The sequence below is a fragment of the Muntiacus reevesi genome, chromosome 3 (assembly GCF_963930625.1).
Source record: "Muntiacus reevesi chromosome 3, mMunRee1.1, whole genome shotgun sequence".
In the NCBI taxonomy this organism is placed as follows: Eukaryota; Metazoa; Chordata; class Mammalia; order Artiodactyla; family Cervidae; genus Muntiacus; species Muntiacus reevesi.
The window spans coordinates 113000015-113027992 of NC_089251.1; the positions used below are offsets into that span (position 1 = coordinate 113000015).

The 27978-nt window shown below is 38.8% G+C and overlaps 1 protein-coding gene across 1 annotated transcript; it reads left to right on the forward strand.

The window, feature by feature from the left end:
- The first annotated feature begins 36 nt into the window (after window positions 1–36).
- Window positions 37–27978, forward strand: YTHDF2 (YTH N6-methyladenosine RNA binding protein F2). Its single transcript, XM_065930220.1, has 5 exons — window positions 37–389; window positions 888–912; window positions 1484–1563; window positions 4612–6198; window positions 27130–27978. Exons 1-5 carry the CDS (start codon window positions 363–365, stop codon window positions 27151–27153), a joined length of 1743 nt encoding a protein of 580 aa, XP_065786292.1. The 5' UTR covers window positions 37–362; the 3' UTR covers window positions 27154–27978.

Consider the following 27978-nt stretch of genomic DNA (forward strand, 5'->3'; position numbering starts at 1 on the left):
CTCTGTCTTCCCGGGGTGCTTCGCGCCGGGCCCCTTCCGCGTGGGCGAGTGAATGTGAGAGTCAGCGTCGCGCCGCGCGCGCCGACCGCCTCCGCCGCCCGGCGCTCTTATTTCGGCTGCGAGGGGCGAGCGCGCGCGTAAAGGCATAGAGACGGGCGTTGAGCTCTCGGGCTAGAGCGTCGCCGAGTCGGAGCCGGAGCCCAAGCCGCGCGCTGTGTCTCCGCTGCGTCCGCCGAGGCCCCCGAGTGTCAGGGACAAAAGCCGCCACCGCGCCTCCTGCTCTCGTCGCCGGGGCTCATCCGCTGCCGCCGCCGCCCTGAGGAGAGTCTGCCGCCGTCTTCACCCGTGAGGATCCGAGAGCCATGTCGGCCAGCAGCCTCTTGGAGCAGGTACAGGCCCGGCCCGCATGCCTCGGCCATTGTGTGAGGCGAGAGGGAGCCTGACTAGGCCCGGACCCGCCGCCCCCAGTCGGGTCAAGGCGAGGCGGCGCGTCTCGCGGGCCAGGTTTCGAGCCTCTCAGGCCGGCCGCGCCCAGCGACTCGCCCTCGGCCCGTTCTCCCCGCTCTTCCCCGGGCCTCGGAGCCCGCCGGCCGCGCCGCGTCCCTTCCTCTCAGCGGGCCTCGTTTTTCTCTTGTTTCCTTCCCCTTCCTTGAAGCCCTGGTCCCCTCGCGTTGTTTGTGGCGCGGTCCCGGCTCCTCTCCGCGGCCCCCTCCGGCTTCGCACTTCCCCCGCCTCCCATCTTCAGCCTCCCCCTCCACCCCCGTTCCTGACGCCGCTCCTCAGGCCTGCGCCTTTATTCCCTTCTCGGGCCCGGCTTTAATTTGTCTTTCCTTTTCCGTTTCTTCCTCGGACGACTTGCCGCTCGGCGACGTTTCCTTCGCCTGCAGAGACCGAAAGGTCAAGGAAACAAAGGTGAGCCCGGCTCCGCCGGTGGCCCGGGGCGGGCGGGGGGACCCTGAGTGGGGGGGCGGGGTCTCCGGGAAGCGCCCGGGGGAGAGGACCTTTCGGAAGCCGCTTAGTTTGCAGGTGCCTCACACACTTAAGTGTTTGACCCTTTCGGTGTGTTCCTGCAGCTGACGAACAGCTTTTTAGTGAACAAGGAGTAATTCATTGGAAGTGGGGGGTGGAATCGGTTTTGAAATGTTCCAGGTCCTTAGTTTCCTGTAGGTCTTAAAAGGCCTTTGTTTTTCATCCTCGTGGATCACACTCTGGAAGTACTCACATGTGGTGGGGGAGGGGAAGCGGGAGGGAATTGAAATCTAGAGGAGCCAATAAAATGACCTTTTTAGATCAACTCTCCCTGGGTGGAGGGAGACATTTTCACTGACGAATTGTTGCTCGACATTCACTCATCTTTACCGTTTTGAAATACAAACTTAACTTGCTCTTTAATAAGGTTTTTCTCTTGTTAGGAGGTATTTGGTTAATTTGGGAGGTAGATTGTACGATTGAGACGCTCCTAATTGGAATTTTTTTCCTCTAGTACAAAATGGATCCGTACATCAAAAGGATGGATTAAACGATGATGATTTTGAACCTTACTTGAGTCCACAGGCAAGGCCCGTGAGTAGTTAACCATTTACATGCTTGATCTTAGGATGTAGTATACGTTTATTCTTTGCTCTGCTCTAGCAATAAATCTGATTTTCACTGGATGACTTTCTTAATACCAGTCAGCATGTTATAAAAAAAAAAAAGTTGCTACAGATGTTGTAGGCTGTTAAGATTCTCATCTCTATTGTCAGCAAACAATTCTCTGAGGCTAGTACTGATAACATTTTATAGTGTACTAACAGCAACACTTGTTTGAGTAGTTCTTCCTCCTTACCAAGAATATAACTGCAAAACTTAAGAATACTTTTCTGTGTTAAATATTTTCACTCCCAAAACATTTTTCACGTTTGCTTCTTTGGGGAGCTATAGAATTTACAAAATGGATTTAAAGTAATGTAAGATACTGTTTAGCACAAAGATCAAGAATAATGGAATTCAGTTTTTGTAATGTAATCTATCTTCTAATGTGAAGACAAGAGTTGCATATAGGTTCATGTATGAACATGACCTGTACACACAAAAAGTTTTGACTTGGTAGTTTTTTGTATTAGTATTTTGAATCCCAAAGACACAGCCACAAAGTTGTAGCTAATAAATATAACTCCCCAGATTAATTAACCAAAAGGAAAATTGACAGTAACTCATTTAGAATATCGTAGAAGATAGAGAAACTTACGGAACATTTATATAAATTCTGAACAGATGCTCTGTGATACATATAATAGTCTTGAATAACTTGACATATTAGTGAGAGTGCATGTTTGGGCCTAATTCTTACGTAAAACTCTTTGATTCCTTATGTAAAAGTTTCTGTATTGAAAGTGTAGAAACCACTTAAGCAAGTAATTGGGAAAAAGTTTTTACAGAAGACAACCAGTTAATCAGGAAAAGTAGGGAAGGAAGTAGAGGAATGAACTATCACTGGGTTCCTGCTATTGAAGTAGTTTGCTTACATAATCATAACAGGGAGAGTGGTAGCATTTGGAAACATAATTCTAGGTAGTTCTTGTGAAACATTGTGTAATTCAGAGTTTTGAGCTCAGGGGCATGTGGGAACCTGCCAGATCAGGTGTAGGCATTCAGCTGTTATAATAGCATAATATGTGATAATGAGTGCATTTGTTTTATTAAAAAGAAGGCTAAAACTTAAATATCTTGAAAAACTTGTGGGGGGGGGTATATAAATTTTGGTTGAGAAGACATAATTTGAGACTTTGTAGTTTGTCAAGAGTGTTTCATCTATTTTTTTAACCAATTTTTATTACATTATTTGGAATAATTATTCAGGCTTAATCTATTAAGGGTAGACTAAATTTCTTATTTATAATGAATTTGGGGCTGTTAAAATTATAACACTATCTTTGAGACGTAGATTTTTCGTAAACTTGAGGGTATATGTCACTTAGTTTTAAATTGATTTAGTTTTAAATTTAAAAGAAAGTTTTAAATTGGTAGAGAAAAGCTCCACTATTTAATCAAACTGCATTAGTTGAAAAATCTAATCTTCAGGAGATGTGTTTTAGTAGCCAAGGAGAAGTACTCTTGGCTTTGATAATACAAACCAATACAGACCTAGTATATTTATAGTTTTGATCATCCAAGAACAACATTCTCTATTGACTAGTTAGTGGATTCTTACATACCAGAGCTCTTTTGAAGTTAGGTTAAAGCACTCTATTTTTGAGTTGAGCTGACTCTGCATGTATAGAAACCAATTGTATGTATCTGTTACTTTGATTTGAGGGACTACTTTGTGAGTTATAGGGTTTATTTTAAAATACTGTCAGCACAGATGAAAGAATGTCTTTACAATGTAATCTGTTTTCTAATGTGAAGACTAGTTGGGTAAAATTTTTTCTGGTTATTCTCAAGGATGATGATTCTTTTAAAGATATAGACTGTACCATGCCTTTAGAAATTAATTCCTGTTTTTAATGGAAAAGTTAAGTGTACATTTTAGCTACAGCCTTTACTTTTATAGATGAAACAGAACAAGTAGCAATACTTGTTTAGTTCTGGATCCTTTGGAAGCCACTGTGCACTTTCTTTTTTTTTTTTTTGCTTCACTGTGCACTTTCTTTCCAGGTTATAATTTTTTTTCATTTTTAAAAATTTCAGGTTATAATTAAATAGTGGCATCTACTGATGTTCTCAGATGGTCTGCCAGAAAGCTGTATTATAAACTAGATGTGTTGAGCTTTTCTTTTTGGTTTATGGTTGGATAATGGCTGCACAGATTTTGGGGATAGAAATTGAAATTTCCAGTTCATTTTGTTGTTTTATTTATTATACAATGCAGTTTTAATAGGAAACTCTTTTGAATATTATTCTGTTCTGCCAGTATTCCCATTCCTTCAGTCCAGAGATAGTGGTTTTAATAAAGGCATCCTCAGAGAGTGGGCTTCCCGGATAACTCAGATGGTAAAGAATTAGCCTGCAATGCAGGAGACCCTGGTTCCATTCCTGGGTCAGGAAGATACACTGGCGAAGGGATAGGCTACCCACTCCAGTATTCTTGGGCTTCCCTTGTGGCTCAGCTGGTAAAGAATCCACCCGCAATGAGGGAGGTCTGGGTTCTCCCTGAATTGGGAACATACCCTGGAGGAGGATATGGCAACCCACTCCAGTATTCTTGCTTGGAGAATTAACCATGGACAGACAAGCCTGGTGGGCTACAGTCCATGGGGGTCTCAAAGAGTCAGACACGACTGAGTGGCTAAGCACACATTCTTTCTCACAGAACAGGACTTACACTTGGTGAGATGCTGGGTTTTCCCTTATCTGAACTGAATCACTAAAAGCTAAGGCCTGTGTTCACTGTATGTCAGTTTAGTTTTAAATGTTTAAACACTTCAATGATTAAACCAAAATATCTTAGTCTATAAAAATACCAGCAAGTTTATGGGAAGAGACCATCTGGAAAAAAAAAAACCTCATTTTTTTATGGTAATGGCTGAAATGTTTGTACTGTATGAATAATTGGGAGAGGAAATGTCCTGGTGGTTTTATTTATTTTTGTGTTTAGTTTTAATTTGCCTTTTTTTTTTCCTTCCACAGAATAATGCGTATACTGCCATGTCAGATTCCTACTTACCCAGTTACTACAGTCCCTCCATTGGCTTCTCCTATTCTTTGGGTGAAGCTGCTTGGTCTACTGGGGGTGACACAGCCATGCCCTATCTAACTTCTTATGGACAGCTGAGCAACGGAGAGCCTCACTTTCTACCAGATGCAATGTTTGGACAACCAGGAGCCCTGGGTAGCACTCCATTTCTTGGTCAGCATGGTTTTAATTTCTTTCCCAGTGGGATTGACTTCTCAGCTTGGGGAAATAACAGTTCTCAGGGACAGTCTACTCAGAGCTCTGGATATAGTAGCAATTATGCTTATGCACCTAGCTCCTTAGGTGGAGCCATGATTGATGGACAGTCAGCTTTTGCTAGTGAGACCCTCAATAAGGCTCCTGGCATGAATACTATAGACCAAGGGATGGCAGCACTGAAGTTGGGTAGCACAGAAGTTGCAAGCAATGTTCCAAAAGTTGTAGGCTCTGCTGTTGGTAGTGGGTCCATTACTAGTAACATCGTGGCTTCCAATAGTTTGCCTCCAGCTACCATTGCTCCTCCAAAACCAGCATCTTGGGCTGATATTGCTAGCAAGCCTGCGAAACAGCAACCCAAGTTGAAGACCAAGAATGGCATTGCAGGGTCAAGTCTTCCGCCACCCCCAATAAAGCATAACATGGATATTGGAACTTGGGATAACAAGGGTCCTGTGGCAAAAGCCCCCTCACAGGCTTTGGTTCAGAATATAGGTCAGCAGCCAACCCAAGGGTCTCCGCAGCCTGTAGGTCAGCAGGCTAACAATAGCCCACCTGTGGCTCAGGCATCAGTAGGGCAACAGACGCAGCCATTGCCTCCACCTCCGCCACAGCCTGCTCAGCTCTCAGTGCAGCAGCAGGCAGCTCAGCCAACCCGCTGGGTAGCACCTCGGAACCGTGGCAGTGGGTTCGGTCATAATGGGGTGGATGGTAATGGAGTAGGACAGACTCAGGCTGGATCTGGATCTACTCCTTCAGAACCTCATCCGGTCTTGGAGAAGCTGCGGTCCATAAATAACTATAACCCCAAGGATTTTGACTGGAATCTGAAACATGGCCGGGTTTTCATCATTAAGAGCTACTCCGAGGACGATATCCACCGCTCCATTAAGTATAATATCTGGTGCAGCACAGAGCACGGTAACAAGAGACTGGATGCTGCTTATCGCTCCATGAACGGGAAAGGCCCCGTTTACTTACTGTTCAGTGTCAACGGCAGTGGACACTTCTGTGGTGTCGCAGAAATGAAATCTGCTGTGGACTACAACACATGTGCAGGTGTGTGGTCCCAGGACAAATGGAAGGGTCGTTTTGATGTCAGGTGGATTTTTGTGAAGGACGTTCCCAATAGCCAACTGCGACACATTCGCCTAGAGAACAACGAGAATAAACCAGTGACCAACTCCAGGGACACTCAGGAAGTGCCTCTGGAAAAAGCTAAGCAGGTGTTGAAAATCATAGCCAGCTACAAGCACACCACTTCCATTTTTGATGACTTCTCACACTATGAGAAACGCCAAGAGGAAGAAGAAAGTGTTAAAAAGGTAACCAGCTTACTCTTCTTAAAACTTTTAAGGGAAGGAGAAGGAACCCTTTTTAAGACTTAAAGGGAAGGAGGAGGAACTAGAGAGAACAGGAGAGGTATAATACTGAACCATTAATAAAAGCTTTGTAAATAACACAAGTATCATTTAACAGTTCAAGTCTTTATGGGAGGATAATTGGTCTTATTATTTGAACCTTAGTGTGAAAGAGTGTGGGAACTTTAATAGGGGACAGAAATGTGGGCTTGAGTTAAAGGAAAGCAGAAACCATAGAGAAACTGACTTTGTGAGATGCAGGAACAGGTAAAGAATGAGTGAAAAGTACACAAAGGGAGTAATTGAAGTGAAAGAAACAAAACTGAAAGTAGGAAAAGATTGAGGCTGTAATGTGGCAGAGAAAAAGATTAAAATTCTGTTGCAGGTTTTGGCCTAGCTGAGTACTTGGTTATTTTCAAGAGTCACCAAGCCCTGACATTTCTGCCTGCCTGCTGACAACTGGCAGTGTTGAGGATGTTTTTCAGAACTTTCTTCCTTGCTCCTGTCTTTTGTAGTGTTCTGCTTAATCTTTTTTCTTTCCCCAAGATCTTTTTCCCATTAGAAAAGTTTATTATATAAAACTTGAAAAACAGATGGTCAGGAAAAACTGGCCTCTTGCTCTTAACATTTTGCTGTATTCCTAAAGATCCACGTTCTTGTTTTCCTCTGTAACAGGTAGTTATCTTGGACAGAGTGGGGAATAGTTCTGTACTAAAAGGTTGAATTTATTTGAAAGAGTTGGTCTGGTGCATTGAATGTGTAAGGACCATAAGCGAATGATAAAATACGGGTCAGGGCAGATCACTTATTATCCCGAACTTAAGCGTATTTAAATGTAGAAAGTAGGTGAAAAGATAATGGCGAGGAGGAAATATTTTTAAAAAATATTTTTTAATGATAGAATCCTGAGTGGTTAATTTCAAATGTAAAATAAACAAAACCTAACAGACTTATGCAAATATATTCTCCTTGAATTGGTCATTAATTCATAGGGATCTTCTGTAATTGATCTAGGACCTGAGGCACTTGTTTTGCCTCTGTAAAGGAGGACTGCTCAAAGGAATAACTTGGCTCAGGTAGATTCTCTACCTCCATTAACATAGTCAGAGGTCCATAGTTGCCTAAAACAGGATGGTTGACTTTTATCTTCCGGTATGTTCAGACAAATAAGAAATAGAGATGTACTTGTCAGTGATGCTGAAAGTATTGGGGAGATAGAGCCAGATTACTGGAAAGTTGGTTGTCAGAAAAAACTTGCTCCTTTCCTGGAGTTTTAACCATTTAACTTAAAAGTTTTCCATAATGTTGTAGAAAAAAGGTAGTTGATTATTTTTGCCAAACTTGTGAAAGACTGTATGTCCGCACAGGTTTCTCTTTCTGGAGGAACAAGAGAGGAGAATGGCTTTTTGGGCATCATGTAATGGCAGAGCAGATTATTAATGTGTGTGAGGGGCATCCAGGTGCTTGGTTTAATCACTTGCAACATGCATAGTATCTATTATATATTAAGAACCTGCTTGCTTTCATCTGCAAAGTTCTGTTCTACATCTTGTGGTTTTAAAAGAAGGCAAAGACAGGACTATTTTTTGGAATGTACAGCTTAACTGTTAAGATAATTCGGTATTTGTTAGAACTAGTGGAGAAGCTGTTTAAAAATGAAGTAGCAAGTTTGAGGATTGTTAACTTATGTTCAGTTTTTATCGAGTATTATATTCACTTGAGTGGTTCAGTGAATAATGAAACTTCATAAGAAGGTGTAAGATACATTGACCAGCCTTGTATTTTCAAAGAGTGAGTGTAGTAATCAAGCTAGGGTCTTTGTTAAGGTAACTGATGGACCTTTCATAAAGACTTTTGATGAATGAGTATTCTAATTGTTCTCAGGTGAACTAATTACCAAAAATAAAAATAAAAGCTATTATACTTGTGTCAGATTACTTTTTAGTTTACTTTCTGTAAGAAGAACCTGCTGAGGTTTCAGGAAGGTCCCTATGATTGCTTCCAAACCTAGTTACCCTTTCAGTCAGTATTGCCTTACCCCTGTGTTGCCCACTGTTATTCTTTAACATGCTTACATAACTGACTGTAAACGGTTCTTTTTAGTCTTTATTAGGCTTCTAAGACAAAACAAGTTTCATGAGAATGGGACTGATAGCTCACTGAAGCAGTAAACTCCCTGAAGTGGGGTGTTTGTGTGTCTGCCTTGGTATTATTTACAAGATTGCAAAAGATCTTTTGACCAAATGGTAACTCAGTAGGGAAATACTTAATACTTCATCCTGGAAATGATGTCACAGCTGTTCTAAAGTTCCGTGATTGGGCATGTTTCTTGGCAGAACACAGTGAAGCAGACTGCAGCCATTTTTGCCTTGTTCTGTCACATGATCTAATTCAATATCATAAAACCTTTTCAAGATGTATCTGGCTTAAATATCTTAGCTGTCTGGCTTGACGCTTCCAGCAAATTTTAGTGACTTCCATGCGTGGTTTACTCTGTTGTGTACTTTAGATACTGTTTTGTAAACTCTTTCTGCATTTGTTTAGAACCTCCCCTAATTGTTAAATATTCTGTGACATCACTTTTGAAGGCTTCATAGTATTCTATCAAAGATTTACTGTAATTCACCAGTCCCTGCTGAGTAAGTTGGCTTCTTTATACTTTTTTCCTGGCTAAAATAACATTGTTGTAAACATTCCAAGGGGCTTCCCTGATAGCTCAGTTGGTAAAGAATCTGCCTGCCATGCAGGAGACCCTGGTTTGATTCCTGGGTCTGGAAGATCCGCTGGAGAAGGGATAGGCAACCCACTCCAGTATTCTTGGGCTTCCCTTGTGGCTCAGCTGGTAAAGAATCCGCCTGCAGTGCGGGAGACCTGGGTTCGAACCCTGGGTTGGGAAGATCCCCCTGGAGAAGGGAAAGGCTACCACTCCAGTATTCTGACCTGGAGAATTCCATGGACTGTATAGTCCATGACGTCACAAAGAGTCAGACATGACTGAGTGATTTTCACTAACTAACATTCTAAGATAGAAATTTTGATTCACACCTATCCTTAAGTGTTGGGTCAAAGGATATACTTTTTGAAGGTCTTGGCTGTGTTATACATTGTCATGAGCCTTTTTCTTAAAATTTTTTTTGTTGAGAGAACTCTGTCAGAAATTCAAAAGGCAGCGACAGTCAATTTTTCCCTCTATCTCAACTTTGGAGTAGTCTGGGATAGAGGGAGAGTTGCTCCTTGCATTAGTGATAATTTTGTTGATAAACCTCATCAAATAGTTGGCTTGGTTTTATCTTTCTAGCCTTTTAACTCTAGGCAAAAATAAGATAGACTTTCTTGGTGGCTCAGTGGTAAAGAATCTGCCTGTCAATGCAGGAGACGTGGGTTGATCCCTGGTTCGGGAAGATTCCCCTGTAGAAGGGAATGGCAACTCACTCCAGCGTCCTTGCCTAGGAAATCCCATGGACAGAAGAGCCTGGTGGGTTACAGTCCGTGGGGTCACAAAGAGTTGGACATGAGTTAGCGACTAAACAACAACAAATATGATAGTCTAGTAGAGGGAACTAAGGGCTGTGTAATTCTCTTAAAGTCTAGCCCAACATTAGACTCAGTCAGATATCTAGGTAAGCGTTTATCCAGTTTAACTGGAAAGCTCAGGGGAGTTTAGGAGAGAGAGATCTAGAGAAAATGTGATTATAATGACAATACCTTAAGGTATATATTTTTAAAAATTCCATTGCTAGTAAGTGAGAATAGTAGGATTTCTTTGCATCTAGGATTCTAATTTTCAAGCAGAGGACTAAAAATGGACTTAATTATGTTTGAATATAATGAAAATTTATTATGGTGTGTAAGAATAGAGATGAAGCTATTTTTTCTTTGAGCAATTTTACTATGTGCTAGACTCTACAGAAAAATCAGAGGAGTCTTGTCCGGGAGCCTTACATTAGTGACATGTAACAGTACAAAATGGAAAGTGTTTTCTCAAGGTATGCACAAGGTGCCAGTTTGAAAGCTTGAAGATTGCCTAATCCAGTTCAGGGTGTGGGTTGATTGATCATAGAAGAATCCTCGAAGAAGTGATCTCTGAGCTGTGCCTCGGAAAATACATAGATGATAGCCAGAGATGTTTTGAAAAGAGTGAACATAGGTTCAGAACAGCTCAATCTGTATAGACAATAACATTGTATAGATAATTCGGAATAGGAATTCTTCTATAGTTCAAGAAGTGTAATTGGAGATTGTCAGATGTGTAAGGAAGTTTGGAGATCAGATGAGGAAGAGGGAGTTGATTTGCAGTTAGTTGGATGTAGAAGGAATCTATTGAGATAGATACAAAGTTGGCTTAAAAAAACAAGTATGAAGGGTAGAGTCTAAATTGAATCAGGTTGGAGGAGGTCCCTGATGTAACCTTCACATGAAAGTCAGTGGGAAACTTGTAGAAGTAACGGTGGACCTGTTCTATGACCGTATGTATACAGATCACTTCTTCCCACAGTGTGTTTTAGACATGTTATCTTTTTTCTCATTATATTGTTTAGCTTAGTAGAGATGATTTAGAAGGGGAATATAACTTTTTATTATAATTATTATTTTTTTGGAGTATAGCTTTTTAAAAACTATAGTAGGTTTATTCTTCATATCAGTGACAGCACTGGAATCAATGGATATTGAGGTTATAGGGAGGAAAATTTTTATAAATAAAAGAGGGAACTTTTCTAAAAATGGAGTCTTAGTCACAGTAAAGTTTGAAGAAGAGACCCAAAGGACTTTTATTAGATAAATTGTAAAGAAGATTCACACATGGGGTAGTTTAGATCAGAGAAATTGAGGGTTAAGAGAGGGTTCTCTGTCTCTCTCTGTCTCTCTCTGTCTCTCTCTGTCTCTCTCTGTCTCTCTCTGTCTCTGTCTCTGTCTCTGTCTCTCTCTCTCTCTCTCTCTCTCTCGTGGTTTAATCGTGTCCGACTCTTGCAATCCCATGGACTGTAGCCTGCCAGGCTCCTCCTCTCCAAGCAAGAATACTGGAGTGGGTTGCCATTTCCTTCTCCAGGAAGAGAGGGTTAGGTGGCTGGATAACATGTGAGGTTCATGGAGAGGAATTGATGATACAAAAGAGGTCTTTTTTTGGAAGACCTCATTTTTATTTGTGTTCTATAATTTCTCACTTAAATACTTACTACATATGAAATATAAAAAAGGGCTTGAGGCTAGAAGGAGATAGATAACAGGATTTGTGGATTCTCACTGGATCTTAGTATAGATCAGGTGTCTGGGTAGTTATTAATATATTTATTGTGTGTTAATGAAAAACTTATCTAAAATATAATAAAGACTTAGCAAAGGAACACAGCAAAGAAGCACATAATTGTTTCCATTTTAAAGAAAAAAAATCTAGGTTTACTGTAGTGTTGGCACAAGTGATATTGCTCTTTATAAGGAAGTTGGTTTTTTTTTTTTTTTCTTTCAACTCTATTTTTCCCCCCTCATCCTTTAACTTGGACATTCAGTTCCTTGTTTACAAATGTTGGCTCCATTTTCAACTTCAGAAAAAATTTAAAATATCGAAGTTTTGGCGATGCAGAAATCAGAAAGGAAAAAGCCATCACTTTTGCTACATGTATTTTATTAAATCTTTAAGAAATAAATAAAAAAAAATGACCATGGAGTATTGTTCTTTCCGTTTAATATTATCCCACTCCTGTTCTTTTAAATTGCTTCTTCAGAACTAGTGAGTGGGCATCCTGTTTTAATCAGGATGGCAAACTTGAATGTTTTATAAAATTCTAAGTCATTCTATGTTTTCTGTCTTGCAGATAAATTTACTTTTTTTTTTGCCAATAGGATTGAGGGAATTCTATTTGTATTACTTACCTTCCTTGCTTTGTGGATAGATGAAATGCCTCTCTGTAGCCTTCTTAAAGGAGGACCAAAAGAGGATAGGTAACACTGAATTTGAAACTTTTTGAAGCATGCCTTTTGTGTGTATCCATCTTTCAACAAATGTGTTGTGTTAATTGCTGGGATAGAACAGATAAACAAGGCACCATCTTTGTCTTAGGACCAGACAGTGCTGTTAATCAGACAACAAAATGGATAACATATGAAATAAGAGCTGTAATAGAGGGATGAAGAAATGTTTTGGCTTTCTGGAGACGTGTTAAGTTTGGGGAAATTAAGAAAGGCTTCATGGAGGAAACAGCATTTGGTCTGTATCAAATAGAAGGAGTAAGGGGGTAGGGTAGTAAGCACTCAATGATAGCACAGTGCTTGGCACTTGTTGCACATAGAAGTGTAGCGTTCTCTTCTGGTGTATCATTATTGTATTTTAGATGAGGAAGCAGGCTCAAAGAGGTTCTGTATAAAGGTCTCATAGGTACAAGTGGTGGAGTTGGTATTTCAGTGTCCCAGTCCAATAATGTGCTTGAGCTTGCTCATTGTGAGCCAACTGTTTAGGTTTCAAGAATCTTAGCAAGCTAGTTAAACACAATCATTAAATTATATGAATTTAAAAATTAAATACATTGTATTAATAGGTGTTTTAGATTTCTATTTACATTTAATTACATTATAAACTACAGTTTGTAATGTAAATTAAAGTTAAACTATATAAATTTAGAATACTGTTGTTATTACCATTAAACCATAATATTTAAATTCATCAATCTTAAAGTTATTATGTCTGTATCAATATAATACACTGCAGTTGCATGTCTTCTTAGTCCTACAGATAGTCCATTTTTAGTTTGGGGTCAGCTATGTTATTGGCAAATGCTGTATACAAATCAGGACTTTATTTTTGTTGATTATCTAGACTTAAAAGTGATAGAGAAAATATTAATGCAGATTTGCTGTGAGGCATTAGGGATCGAACCCGTGTTCCTTGCAGTGAAAGTGCAGAGGCCTAACCACTGGACCACCAGGGAACTCCCTTAATGCAAATTAAACACACTTATGTCTCTATCCTAACATATTTTGAATAGCACAAAATTTGAGGAATTAGTCTTACACAATTTGAAAATCATTATCCAGTTTAGCAAGGAAGTTGTTCAAATTGATGAGCCAGTGAAGTCTTGACATACATCCTCATGTTGTGTTAAGTCAGTAATGAGCACTAACTTTGTTAGGCACTTTCATAGTTTTACTTTAATCTCTGCACCAACTCTCAGAGACAAAATTTATAGGTAGGAAAATGGAAACTCAGGTTAGCAATGTAACTAAAATCTGTTAAATGAAGAGAGAGGTATAGGTGACTCAGGCCCAAGTGAGAGTTTTTTACAATAGTTGGGGGAAACACTGAGAGCCTGAATCAGATAGTGGGAATGGGGAAATGTGATAGAAACATTTGCTGATAGTTAATAAAAAAAAAAAACAACTTAGAAAATCTGATGAGCAGCAGGTTAGGGTTTGGAGATATGTTGGCTTTTGGAAATAATTAGGGGTACCTGTGGTACAATCAGCTGATGGTAGGATCTTGGGCTCACGAGAGAGGAGTCTCTTGATAGAAATTTGGAAGTTTTCAGCCCTCAGTGTAGGTAAAGGCATGGGTGAGTTTAAGATTCTTTAAGAATATTAGTAATAAAAATAATGGCCAAAATTGTATGTTCTGTAGTGTCTATAATATGCAGCTGTCCTGAATACATATTTGTATGTATGTTTTCATTTAGTTTTATCATTGTGGTATAAGTACAACTTACCTCAGTTTTACAGATGAAGACTCTAGAGAACTCTAAAGAGTAAATACCTCTGCACAGTTACCCAAACTAAGAAAGCAGAGCTCATGTTCTACTTATTGTGGTTCCAGAGCCAACGTGCAGTGAGAGAAGAGGGCCAAAGAAAGAACCCCCAGCAGTAACAGTTTAAAGGATGCATTAAAGAGGGAGCAAGTGAGAGAGATTGAGAGGGAGTAGTTTCAGTTTTAAAGAGAACCAGGAAAGGGCTATATCTTGAGTAGAATTTCAAACAGTGGGGTATAATCAACTTATTCAGAGACTTCAGAGAGGTAGCAGATGACTGCAAATGCCAACAACTATCTGAATAAAAGTAACATGAGAGTGCTTTGTTAAGGGTTTGAAGGTTTTGTCCTCCACACATTATTCAACAGACTCTGCATTTGTTGTTTCTGTAGTTTTCCAACCCTTCCCAACCTGCAGAGTTTTCCAAGCTGTCTGTTCCAACCAAGTCTTAAAGAGATTTAATGAAGTAAGACCAGCTTCTGTTTAGTTAGTATTGGCTGTTTTGGTGAATTAGACTATATAGCAATTTCTGAAATACAGTTGAGTATTGAAAATGTCAGTATTCTGGTTCTTTTTTCTTTTTAAAATTTATTTATGCACTGGGTCTTGGTTGCTTTGTATGGTAGACTTTTTCTAGTTGCGTTGAGTGGGGACTACTCTAGTTGCTGTCCGATGGCTTCTCATTGCGGTGGCTTCTCTTGTTGCAGAGCACCGGCTCTAGGCGCTTGGGCTTCAGTAATTGCTACCCTAGGCCCTGTAGTTGTGGCGCACAAAGCTTAGTTGCTCTGAGGCATGTGGAATCTTCCCGGACCAGGGATGGAACCTGTGTCCCCTGCATTGGATTCTTCTCCACTGTACCACGAGGGAAGTCCAGTATTCTGCTTTTGATAGCAGTAAAGATTGATCTAGAGCGGGCCATTTTTCCAGACCTAAACATTTGGGGACAAGGAGTGGTTAACAATTTTAGAATCATTTACTGTTTGTATTTACTCTTAGTATAAACCAAGAATTACTGAGATGTGAACCATTTTGCTTATCTACCAGAAATAAAGATTAGTCCTATAAGTTTTCAGACTTTCTAACATCGCATTTTTTTCCCACTCTAAACGCTGTTACTCAGAACCCCATGAATAGCTGATTTCACATGTGTCTGTGCTGAGTTGCTTCAGTTGTGTCTGACTCTTTGCAGCCCTGTGGACTGTAGCCCACCAGGCTTGTCTGTCCATGGGGATTCTCCAGGCAAGAATACTGGAGTGGGTTGTCATGCCCTCCTCCAGGGGTCTTCCCAACCCAGGGATTGAACCCAGGTAGCCCGCTTTACAGGCGGATTCCTACATGCTCAGTGTTTTTTACCCCCTCTGGGTGATCTTCAAAGTACCTCCTCTGTGAAGCAGAATTGGGAACCCACTGTGTGACAAGAATTTTTTTTTTAATGAACAAATGGTGCAAGGAGGTGTAATTGGGAGTGGGGGTGATCTGTTTTGAAATTGAAGGAACCATAAGGAATCTGCTGCTTCAACATCTCATCTAGGTATATTGGTTATTTAGCCTTGGAGGAAGGGAGGGATTAAGAAAACATCTCACAGAAGCTGAGGATGCCTACAGCATTGACTTTGACTGCCTTAAAGAGCTGTGTGATAAGGACTGACACCTGCACTAGTTAGGAGTTTCATGTAGAGGAGAAAAACTCTGTTACCTGAATTAGGGAAAGCAAATGTGATCTCTTCACCATTGAATTCTGCAAGCCTGCAGGAGCTGACAGCTCGGTAAATAGTGCCCTAATACTTTTCATCCCTTGCTGAATAAACAATCCCTAATTGAACTAATTTAACTCCAGTTAGCCCTAGGGAGGAGATATAAATAAAATTGTATGAGATCGTGTGTATTGGAGGAAATGTCTTAGATGAAACAGTATAGGAAAATGTGTATTAAAGTGCTAATTTTATAGTATGAAACTAAGTACAGAAGAAAAGAATAGCAAGACCAGGGTTGTCATTTTTATGGAAGACTGGAGTTGACATGTATATAGAAAAAAGAGTGTGGAAAGAAAGATGAAGGAAGAAAATGGTTAAAGTCTTCAAGTTTCAGCTGTTAAATGTAGGGGTGAGGGAAGGGAAGAAGCAGGCAGTTGCTCTTTCCAACTCTTGCGTTTACTGCTGTTGTAATACCTGTTGGTTCTTATGAAACAAGATATTTAATACTCTGCTACATGTGTCAAAGCTGAAAATTTTGGACAGATAACTCGTGTAATACATGAAGTCATTTAGAAAGGGTAGACATATATATAAGCTTTTGTCTTCATGTGGACCTTTTTGGCAGTTGGTGTGGATAGCATACTGAGTTTTTAATTTGTGTTAAATTTGCTGTGTGCCAATTTTATATTAACATTTGCACATTTCCCGTTGCATTTGTTTTTCATTGGAAAATATAACCTAATTATAAAAAAATGCAGCAAAGAAAAGAAAACTGACCCATAGTTCCTCTGCTCTAACAAAAACCACTCATCATTTTGGCTTGTTTTCCTACATAGTTTAGTGGTTTATGTAGTTATCATATTCTATATAGTATTTAATCCTGCTTTTTCCCCCCTTAGCACTTCAGATATTTACCCATGTTTAGCCATTTTTTGGCACGTTTATATAAGGCACTTTCCATATGTTATTGCAGATACCTTGTAACAACCCTGTAGAATAGTTAAAGATTATGTTTGTTTGGTTTTTTTAGCCCTACTGTGAAGCTCAGGGAGGGGAGGGAATCCTGACTGGGGATCCGACCACCAGGGATGGAACCTGGGCGCTGTGCCGTGGAAGCAGAGTCCTCCTAACCATTGGATGCTGGGGAATCCCCAAGATAATTTTCATTTTACAATTAGGGAATTGAGATTCAAAAAGGAATAACTTTCTTAAGAGACTGGCTAGGGAAAAAAAACAACAACAACAAAAAAAGAGACTGGCTAGGTCGTAAAAGAGGTGGAATTTGTTTTGCCCCAAAGCTTTTTGTTCTTTGGTCTTGCTGAATCTTCACATTTATCATTTAAAGTAGCTAACAGCAATGATCTACTATCTATTGATGCCTGTAGCCATTCACCTGTTTGTTGCCTGTATGAGGAGAGCATAGTTAATTGAAACTTAAACCTTTATTTAAGCACTTAGGTTTAAAACTTCCCTCATCACAAGCATCAAAATGGAGCAGATTGTATCTACCTAACCTTGTGAGAGTTGCTGCAGGAGTAAGGGAGAACATAAATGGTTCTTTGGGTTTTTTCCCAGTTTTTAGAAATTTTACTTACTGTTTATCTTTGGCTGTGCTGGGTCTTTGTTGCTGTGTACCCTTTCTCTAGTTGTACACAGGCTTCCTGAGAGCGTAGGCTTTAGAGCGCCGGTTCAGTAGTTGTGGCACACGGGCTTAGTTGCTCTGGGGATCAAACCCACCTCCAGGGCATTGGCAGGCAGATTCTTAACCGCTAGACCACTGACCAGGGAAGTCCTACAACTTACCATTTGAGAGCACCTACATGACAGATTCTTGTCCTTCCTCTACTACCAAGTGAGCACCTTTGAAGCTGAGGCTTTGGAATCTGTATTTTCTCAGCTTGATAGTTGATTCCCTTGTATTTAAATTATGAATGTCATTAGGTAGTTTTTTGTGTGTCCCCCGCCTCAAATTCCTCATGCTTATTCCTGTAAGATTCTTCCTTTGGGCTAAAGTTTTCCAGTCTCTGCCTGCTAGTCTCAAGATTTAATCTTTGGAAACAATGTTAGAAGTTGTATGTGTCTGGTAAGCCTGGCTCTATACCTTTATATACTGTGGCCTACCTTGAGGCTGAAAGGGTCTTTTGAGTAGTATTTTTCACCATTATCAATATTATGAGCCTCCAGTGAATTGCCTGTAATTTGTTCATTAAAAGGTGGCAGTGTAACAGAATATCCTGCGTGTAATTTCATGCTGTAATCTACTCCTCAGAGACATTATGGCTACTTCTAAGAGGTTTTAATGTTTTAAGTTTTACCTTATTTTATTGTATCTTCCTTTTTATGAGCACCTTAATTGTTTAGAGTTGTTAGATAATTTAAAGGAATAAGATTTAGTGACCATTATCCATCCTGAAGTTGTCCAAAGATGTTAACTGACTTTTAAAGATAATTAGTTTTGGGGAATGTGGGAAGGGATTCTGTGAAGTATATGTATGACGGGCCTTTTAAAAAACTTAGGTATATATATATTGTTTGTTAGGTTGGTATTATTGATGGAGCATGAATCATAGATTCTGTGGTTTTGTTAACATAGTAGTGAAAAGGTTAGGAGCCTTCTCTGCCTCTTAGTGTCAAATAAGCAAGTAAATCTTCTGAGCCTTAGTATTTTATGAAAATAGGGGAAAAAGCTTACTGGGTTGTTAGGATTAAATATATATATGTGACTGAAGTAATTGCATACAGGTCTTTTTGAATATTATCCATAATCTCAGGCATGTAAATAATATATATACACACACACACATAAATATACATATATTTGTCTTTATTTTGGGTCAGACATCAAATCCTTCAGTAACCTTTGATATGGTACTTAATAATGCTGCTGGGTCCCCATTTTTGGAACGGACTGAGGAGGGCACAGTACTGAAAGAGATCAGTTAAAGGGGGTCTGTAGCAAAGTCCTATTGAGAGATTACAGTAGCTTGGACTAGAGAGGTATTCATGGAGGTGTCGAGGATGGTTCCACTTGAAATTTTTGAAGGTCGAACTGGAGGTTATATCAAATAGCTGGGAAGCATATTCAGTGATTGCTTCATTTTCTGAACTTACTGTCAAATGCTGGGAGTTGGGGGATTTGACTGACAAGCTATTGAAAAACCTTATTTGTTAAATTGTATTCTGAAGTGTTTTCAGAAGTTGGTTTTATTATAAAATTAGTTTTTGTTCAGATGTATTCCTTACTGGAGAGCCAGTTATTTTCAAAGAATAACTGAAAAAATGTAGTCTCTCTTACCCTTTGTTCTGTTACTAGTTAGACTTAACTATTCAGGGCTTGAAAATAGTAGATTATCCAGGCTTTTATTTCTAACCTTTTTGGTGAAATGTATATAGGAGTTCAGCTACTAACTCTTTGTAAATGTGATGGTTGGAAAGTTAATAGTTAAATGTATTTACTTCATTCTGGTGCTCCTATGTCATTTCCTAGAAGTATATTTCAACTAAATGTCCATTTCTACACCTAGAAATCTCAAAAGGGAGAAGACAGAAGATACTTTAAATAAAATACTATAGCTCTGCTTTAAATTAGGGAGTTGATGGAAGATATTTTTGTTCCTTCATTATGGAAAAGACAGAGTATTAATTATATATAGCTTGTGATCTTTCTGTCCTTAGACTCACGTAATGCGTATATTAACAGCATCAGAGATTATTAAGATTGTTTTCAGGGAGTTCCCTGGCAGTCTGGTGATTAGGACTCCACACTTTCACTGCTGAGGGCAGGAGTTCAATCTCTGGTCATCAGGGAAATAAGATCCCTCAAACCTCAAAGTGGGACCAAAAAAAAAAATTCCATAAACCATATAAAACATTGAAAGTTATGTTAGTATAATACTATTTTTTCATGTTAAGCTGTCTACCATTTTATTTTCAGCCAGAGGTTGTGAAGTGTGTGTTGTTGTCTACCAAGGACCAGGGGGACATAAGATTCAGTTGAAGGCTGTTAAGTACATTTATTTCAGAGGATAGACATCAGATTTTAAAGTTAACACAATTATATCTGGTAAATAGATGTGTGTGTGCCTGCTGTGTGTGTGGCCCACTTAAAAGTGGGAAGAGGAATGGTGGTAGAGATGAGAAAGGATATTAAGCTAAATAGAGGAAAAATTAAGCAGATTTACAGAATTTCAGAAAGAGATTTAAAATGTACAGACTTTAAGTAACATTGCCACTTTGTGGCTTTTAGGATATTTCCTCTAGAGATGGAGTTTTGCATTTTATAGTCATAGATGTAAGGTGAGAAGAGACTAAAATGTGATGAATAGATGGTGTGTTAACCTCTAGTTGTTTAAGTGACAGATCAGATATTGAGGCCTAGAAACTTCTTCTGCTGGTTTATATATTCTTAGTTAATACCTTTAAATTTATCTTATTTAATTTCATATGATTTTTTTCCTTTAGTCTCTTCACTGAACAATGAACAATGAGATTGTGAACTGATTTAAAGATTAGGTGAATGTTCTAGTGGGAATTTTGTGATGCAGTGTGAATTCAGTAAAATCTTGCTGTGCTATTTTCCTTTATTCCTTATTACCATCACAGTATTGTAAAGCTCTGGGAATGCATCTTTCTTACTTTTAGCATTTGGTCTGTTTTCTGTTTAACTAGGACTTCATGATTAATTTTGTGTTTGTGCTTGAGGATCTTATATAGGGGTTTAACCTAGACTGGCCACTCCAGTCGGTTCCTACCACTGATGACACTATAGCTGCCTCTCACATGACACTAGCTTTAAAAAATGTGGTATATAGGCTGCAACATGACACCACTGTGAGGAAAGCCAGTATGCCTTACCACTTCCCCTGCTTCAGTGGATCAGTAGCATCTCCATGTATAAAAAACTGGAGTGTCCAGCAAGACACAAGTACCTTTTGTGCTTATGGCAATTCCGGCTGGGACCTGGACCCACTGGAGGTCTCAGCTTGCTTTTGTGTGTTCTGCTCTTTCCTTTTATTGTGTATCTATCATCATTCTTCTGTCTCACCCCCAGATTTTTCTTTATTAAATATTACCACGGCAGCACTGGTTGATTAGAAATGTTATAAATACATCTGACAAATGAAGTCTTGACCATAGATTGTCAAAGCAATCAATTTACTGGAATTCCGGCAGTAATAAGAAATAGTCAAACAAGTGAAAGAAAAGACGTGCTGTAAGAGAAGTATTTTATAGAACTCTAAAAGGTTTTAATGTCTCAAAATGGTTAAAATAATGGTCCTTGTGTTAGACTCTTTTCTGTCATTTTTTCTCATTTTAAAAGACTTGTAAAAAGCTGATAGGCAGATTTGTTTCTTTTTCTTTTGCTAAAATACTCTCATGTTTGATGATTTTAGTATAGATATGAGGAAATAAACACATTTCAGTTTTACAAGTTGTTAAACATAAACTTCTTTTTTCTTGGCTACACCTGCAGGTGGGGTCTTGGTTCCCTGGCCAGAGATCAAACTAACACCCCCTGCGTTGGAAGTGCAGAGTCTTAACCACTGGACCGCCAGGGAAGTCCCCAAACATAACTTTTTAATGCAGCCAATTTTTGAAGAATTAAATGAATTGTCCCACATTTTATTAGCTTTTTATCTTGAAATAATTCCAGATTTGGAGAAATTTAAAGAACAGTGCAAAGAACTCCCAAATATTCTTCACCCAGATTTACCAGTGTAATATTCTACTACATTTGCTTCATCATTCTCTTTGGAGATGTGTGTGAAATTTTTTGTGGATCATTTGAAAGTGAATTCCAAGGCATTGAACCCCTTTCTCAAAACTTTGCTGAGTAGTTCCTAAAAAGAAGAGCATGCATTTATGACCACAGTGCAGTTTTTCAGAAACAATAAATTTAACACTGATGCAGTACTGTTACCTAATCTACCGATGGTATTCATATTTTTACCAGTTGTCTTAATGTCCTTGGTAGCAATTTTTTTTGTGGTCCAGGGTCCAGTACAGGACCTTTCAGTTTTATGTCTTTTTAATCTCTTAATCTGCAGTTATACACACATAATCACACACCAGCATCTCACCTATTCGACCTTTTTGTTTATTACATGATATTTCTGAAGAGTATATGAATTCTGTTTTTGTAGATGTCGCCCTCAGTTTGTCTAAAGTTTCCTTTCCTCATAGTGTACAATCAGATTATGCTTTTCTGACAGGAATACTATGTGACTCTGTCCTTGGTGCATCACATTAGGAGGCATAAGATGTCTGTTTATGTCATTATTGGTAGTGTTTACTTTGACCACTTAAAGTCTTCACGTGGTTCTTCATTGTAAAGGTACTGTTTTCCTTTGAATAAGTGGGAAAATAGTTTGAGACTATAAATATCTTGCTCCTCATCAAATTTTCACCCTCTAAATTTAGCATCCATTGCTAATTCTGGCCTCGTTGTGAAGAGTTAACTCATTGGAAAAGACCCTGATGCTGGGAGGGATTGGGGGCAGGAGGAGAAGGGGACGACAGAGGATGAGATGGCTGGATGGCATCACCGACTTGATGGGCATGAGTTTGAGTAGACTCCGGGGGTTTGTGATGGACAGGGAGGTCTGGCGTGCTGCGATTCATGGGGTCGCAAAGAGTCGGACACGACTGAGCGACTGAACTGAAGATAGTTGTTCACTTATCAGTAAGGCTGTGTAATGCTCACATTGTCATAGATTTGGGCAGTCACGGGCCCTTCAAGCAGGGTCATCTGATTCATCCCTGTTTCTAGCCAAGTTGTGGATTTTTGTTGTTGTGTTTTGTTTTGATTTTCTTTTTTGGCCCTGCTGTATAGTTTTTGGGCTCTTAGTTCCCTGACCACGTATCAGACTTGATCAGGGATTGAACTCGCCCCTGCAGTGAAAGTGTGAAGTCCTAACCACTCACTGGACTGCTGGACAATTCCCCCTAGGTTTTTTTTTTTTAATGTTTAAAATATCTAGCAATATTAAAAACCTTGTGACTCCTTTACAGTTTTATTATGTTTATCATTTAAAGTTTTATTATTATTTACATTTACAGTTTTATTATTGGTGCCAAATTCATTTTACTTTTCAAGATGTGAATGCTTAAGTATCTTTACAATTTCTGAGAAGGTGTATATTTATTTGTAAATATGTAAGCTTATTTGTGTACACATCAAAATTGTATTTGGAAGTGGAAGAGCAATTTAATCAGCTTGCTGAATTGGATCATTGTGCTATTCTTTAATGTTGATTAGGAGATTAAGGCAGCTAATGCCAATTGTTGTTTGCATGAAATTTCCATGATTTAAAGCAATGGTCCCCAACCTTTTTGGCGTCAGAGATCAGTTTTGTGGAAAACAGTTTTTCCATAGTAAGGGGTGGGGGTGGGGAGAGGTTTTGGTTTTGCCCCCACCCTGGCCCCTGCCCTACCGCAGCTGCTCACCTCCGCTGTATAGCATGGTTCCTAACAGACCATGGCGTGGGGTGGTGTTTTAGGACCCTTAATGTAAAGTAAGCCTGTCACACAGGTTTACATTAGGACACAGGTGGCATTTACTGTTTTGGTATAATTGTGTGGTTAAATTCAGGAATAGTTTTGTTGGAGACAAAGTTGAACACAGGTGTTTGTGGATTTAGTATCACATTATATAAAGAGAAACAAACTTTGTTTATAATAAGAGCAATTTCACAGTGCTGTTTTGAATTTCTTTTCACTAAATATTTTAAATGATGTCATTTGCCGAGCCACTGGGCACGTGGACGTTTTAGTTCCTCAACCGGGGATTGAACCCGTGCCCCTTGCAGTGGAAGCATGGAGCCCTAACCTTTGGACCACCAGGAAATTTCCTATAAATGTATTTCTTAAGGGAAAACAGATTTGGCAGTTGAGGTTTTCTAGTTTAGCAGTACAATTTGGAGCATGTAAGTTAATTTATATTCTTGGGGCCACATTACATTAAAATAAAAGATAGGCAGAATTTTCCCCCTTTTTTTTTTTTTTGTCTTTCTACCAGTCCATTTTATTTTTTGATGCATTACAAAGAAATTAACATTATCAGTTCACCCCTAAACATTTCAGCATACATGTCATTATTAGAGCTCAGTATTTGTTTTACGTACTTTTTGAGTTTAACTTACATGAAATGCACAAGTGTGTATTTGCGGAATGCTGACAAATGTACCTGTCTGTGTAACTCAGACTCCTATGAAGATATAGAATGAGGACTTCCTGGCGATTCAGAGGTTGACTTTGCCTCCCAGTGTAAGAGGTGCAGGTTCGATCCTTGGTGGGGAGCTAAGGTCCCACCCACCTCTCACTAAAAATCCAAAATGAACACAGAAGCAGCATTGTAACAAATTCAATAAGGACTTTAAAAACTATCTACATCAAAAATAATAATAAAAAAAAGATACACAAAACATTATCATCCTAGAAGTTTCCCTCATGCCCCTTAGTCAGTCCCACCCCTGCTTCACCAAAGACAACTACTTTTGTAATTTTGTCCCCATCATAGATTTGTTTTTCCTGTTATAAAACTTCACATAATTGGAGTCATGCATTATGTGTTCATTGTTTGTTTAAGGCTTCTTTCATTCAGCGTGTCTTTGAGAACTACTTTTCTTTTAGATCTTCAGTACTTATCTTCAGAGCTAGGAGGGTGCTCCCAGATCCATAAAAAAGCAGATCTATATGTGCTGAAATTGAACAGTCTGCAGGACATATTAAGTGAGGGGGGAAGCAAAGTGAAGGGAGTGTCATATGCTACTTGTGAAAAGCAAAAGACAATACCAGCTTTTATATGCTTAAAATAGCTCAGGAAGGACAGGAGGAACTGGTAATAGAAATTGCCTCTAGGGATTTTCCCCAGTTTTTTGAGGTATTATTGACATACAGCATTGTTAAATGTGTACTACAGCATAGTTATTTGATAAATGTGTATACTGAGAAATGCTTACCACAATAAGTTTAATTAACATCCATTACCATTTTTTTTCTTGTGATAAGAACCAGAATTTTATTTAAAAGTCAGTTGTAGCTTGTTATCCACTGACAGACTTCTAAGTAAGTTTGTGAGTGAGCTTAACTGAAGACCTGTTCTTTGCTTTCTAGGAGCTTTTGGTTGAGTTGGGACTAATTTTCTATTAAACAAAACAATTTAATTTTCAATTGTGGTTGCAGATTTAGAAGGACTTTGAAAACTGCAGGGGCTAAGGAAGTCTCAAAGAAGGAAGGAGTTTTGAACCTGTACCCTAAAGGTCAGAAGGCTAGGTATTCCACGCATTCTTGGCTTAAAACTATAAGAATGAGATTTAATCAAGAAACATGAAAAAAGTCCATATTTCCTGAAAGGAAAGATAGATTTTGATTAGAAATAGAAGAGGTTAGATAAATAGTATTCATCCAAATTAAGGAAGACTGAACTAGGTAGATAAGTTTAAGATTGATAGGAGAAAAATTCTGTAAAGCCATTATCCTTCAATAAAAAAATAAGAAAAAAAAAAAACAACCTACAACAACAAGATACAACCTACTGCTGTAGCATAGGGTACATTCAGTATTTTGTAATAACCCATGAAGGAAAAGAATATATGTAACTGAATCACTTTACTATATGCTTGAAACTAGCACAACATTGTAAATCAGCTATGTTTCAATGAAAAGGACTGATAGGAGAATCGATGTGCTATTGAAAGTTTTGTTTTGGTCAGTGCCAGAGGTTTTTTAGTTGGGGTTTTCCTATTATAAATAATATATCTATCATCAAAACTTTGGGACAGTTATATAGAGAATGGGGGGGGGGCTCAGTATTGCAGCTGAGGAACATCAGAATTTTTGAGGTCCCTTATTTATGTTGGATTTAATTTCTTATTCTTTTTTTCTTTTTCCTTTTTCAAATTGTTGAATTGAGTTTTGAATTCCAGAAATAGCATATGGGTGAATTTTTTTGTTAACTTTATTAAGTTGGAAATTTCCAAATGACTTATTTTGAAAATAATATCCCATATCTTTGTATGTTGGTGAGTTTATTTCTGAATTCCAGATATGTCCAGTAGGACATCACAAAAAGATAACTGCTCCTTCTGAATAGTTACTGTTTTTTATATCCATGGAGTAATTTAGTGGTAGGGTAGTCAGTTCATCACAAAGCCTCACTTTACTTTGTTGACTTTTGCAAAATGTTCCTACATGTTGTAGACAAAGAACCATATAGCCATGGGTTTGGAATCTTGGTTCTTGGGAAACCTTGATCAAGGAAACTATTTTGAGCTTTAGTTTTTTATCACTAAAGCGGGAGTAGTACAGTCCTTGCAGGTTGGTTATGAAGATCATTATGTACAGTGCCTGAAATGTGGTAGCCCATAAGTGGTAGTTGGCTTTTTTTGGTTTGTTTGTTTTTTAAATAGGAATCATATTGAACTTCAGAACCATAGTTACCATAAGGTGAATAGGAGCAAATGGCTACTTACATAGCTTGATGAATCAAGTCTTAAGTTCAGTTATGTGAGCTTGCTCCTAACTACTTAATGCTTTTGCTTTTTTTTGTTTTTTGCTTTTAAAAGGCATGTGGATTTTGTTGTATGTTTTAAAATTCCTTTGTGAGGTAGTGTGTGAAATGGAATGATGTTTAGGGTAAATTTATGAAAAGCTCATAAAGAATGATTCTTAGTAAGAAAGGAGTATTTAGATTTATTTCAGGGAGAACATAAGTATTGCATTCAGTTTTCAGAATCCATTTCTGAGTGGGTTTTAAACTCTCCCTTGGGGAAAAAGACGATTTTCTTGCCTGCTATGGAGTAAGAGCTTTCTGTATGTCAGCTCATTAATTCTCCCACAGCCTAGATACATATCCTCACTTAACCAAAAACAAGAAGGAAATTGAGGCCCGTGAATATGTTTAATGCCTTGGGACTAATATAGGATGACTCCAGTATTGTTCAGGGCTTACGCAAGGAAAATGATTTCATATTAATTAGGGTTCGTGAGTGTTAGTACTTTCGTTTAAAATATTAGAAGTAGAGCTTCCCTGGTGGCTCAGTGGTAAAGAACTTGCCTGTCAACGCAGGAGACACAGGTTTGATCCCTAATCTGGGAAGATCCTGTATGCTGTGGAGCAGCGAAGCCCGTGGGCCACAGCTGTTGAGCCCTGTGCCCTGGAGCCCAGGAGCTGCACCTGCTGAAGCCCACAGCCCTGGAGCCCATGCTCTGCAACGAGAGAAACTGCCCAAGTGAGAAGCCTGCACACCACAACTAGATAGTAGCCCTTGCAGCAGCAAAGACCCAGCACAACCAAAAATAAATACATTTAAAAAATAAAATATTAGAAGTAAAAAGTCTTTACCTGTGGGGAATATTCTGTTTAGCTCAAATAATTAATTTTCTATAGTGTTAGTCTATGAAGCTTTAATTCTTGTTCAGATAAGTTTTAACTAACCATTTCATTTTTTTTTTTTTTTTAACTTCTATAGGAACGTCAAGGTCGTGGGAAATAAGAGGCAGTTCTGCACAGCCTGCAGCAACGGTTGCATCTGCATATCCTAAGAGGAAAAAAAATGACCTTCAAGAGAATTAGGACTTTTTTCTTAATTTCATTGACTTCAGAGACGATTGCAGACTTGCAGTTTAAGTATTGGAATTTCACAAAAGACATAGGACTTAACTGGAAAATGAAAAAAAAAAGAAAAAGGAAAAACTAAACAAAAAATCCCTCTAGGTAGTTTAGGTGAAAAATGTCCCTTTTATTTTGGCTTTGGTTGTGATTTCAGAGCATAATGCTTTGTTTTTTGTCTTTTTACTATGTTTTTCGGATTTTAAAGTCCGTAAGTACATACAGTTTTCTCTAATTTTTAAACCCTTTCCTCCCCCCATTTTGACATTTGCACTTGGAGAACACTTGAGTTTTGAAGGTTTTGGGCATCCACCCCAGAAAGTGGGAATTTGGTTTTTTCCTTCCGAACTGGAAGAACATTTTTATGAAGAATTTCTGTCTTGGAGAATTTAACAGTGTTACCCAAGGTTGTGTCTTTAAGGGTGGTTCATTTTCTCTGACCCTTTGTTACTCAAAGTAAAGTACTAGGAGTCCTAAGAAATGTTCTGTTCTTGTACATTATACTGATTAAGTCAGGATTAATTTGATTTCAAAGCTAAGAACAGTGGTAAAAACTTGTTTACAGAAATGCATTTTGGAAGAGAAAAATATTGTAAAAACGTGTAGTGAATGTTTCTTCAGTTTCTTGTTCAGCCAATGAGGAAAGGGCATTGCCTTTCTTTTTACCATTAATCACTTCTCAATAAACGTGAGATCCTGTTGAGCATCA

Bases quoted from the DNA above. Each gene is read 5' to 3' on its own strand.
- YTHDF2 (XM_065930220.1), top strand. From the start codon at position 363: ATGTCGGCCAGCAGCCTCTTGGAGCAG. The intron at 913-1,483 runs GTGAGCCCGGCT...TTTTTCCTCTAG, and splicing joins GAAAGGTCAAGGAAACAAAG to TACAAAATGGATCCGTACAT. The intron at 6,199-27,129 runs GTAACCAGCTTA...TAACTTCTATAG, and splicing joins AAGAAGAAAGTGTTAAAAAG to GAACGTCAAGGTCGTGGGAA.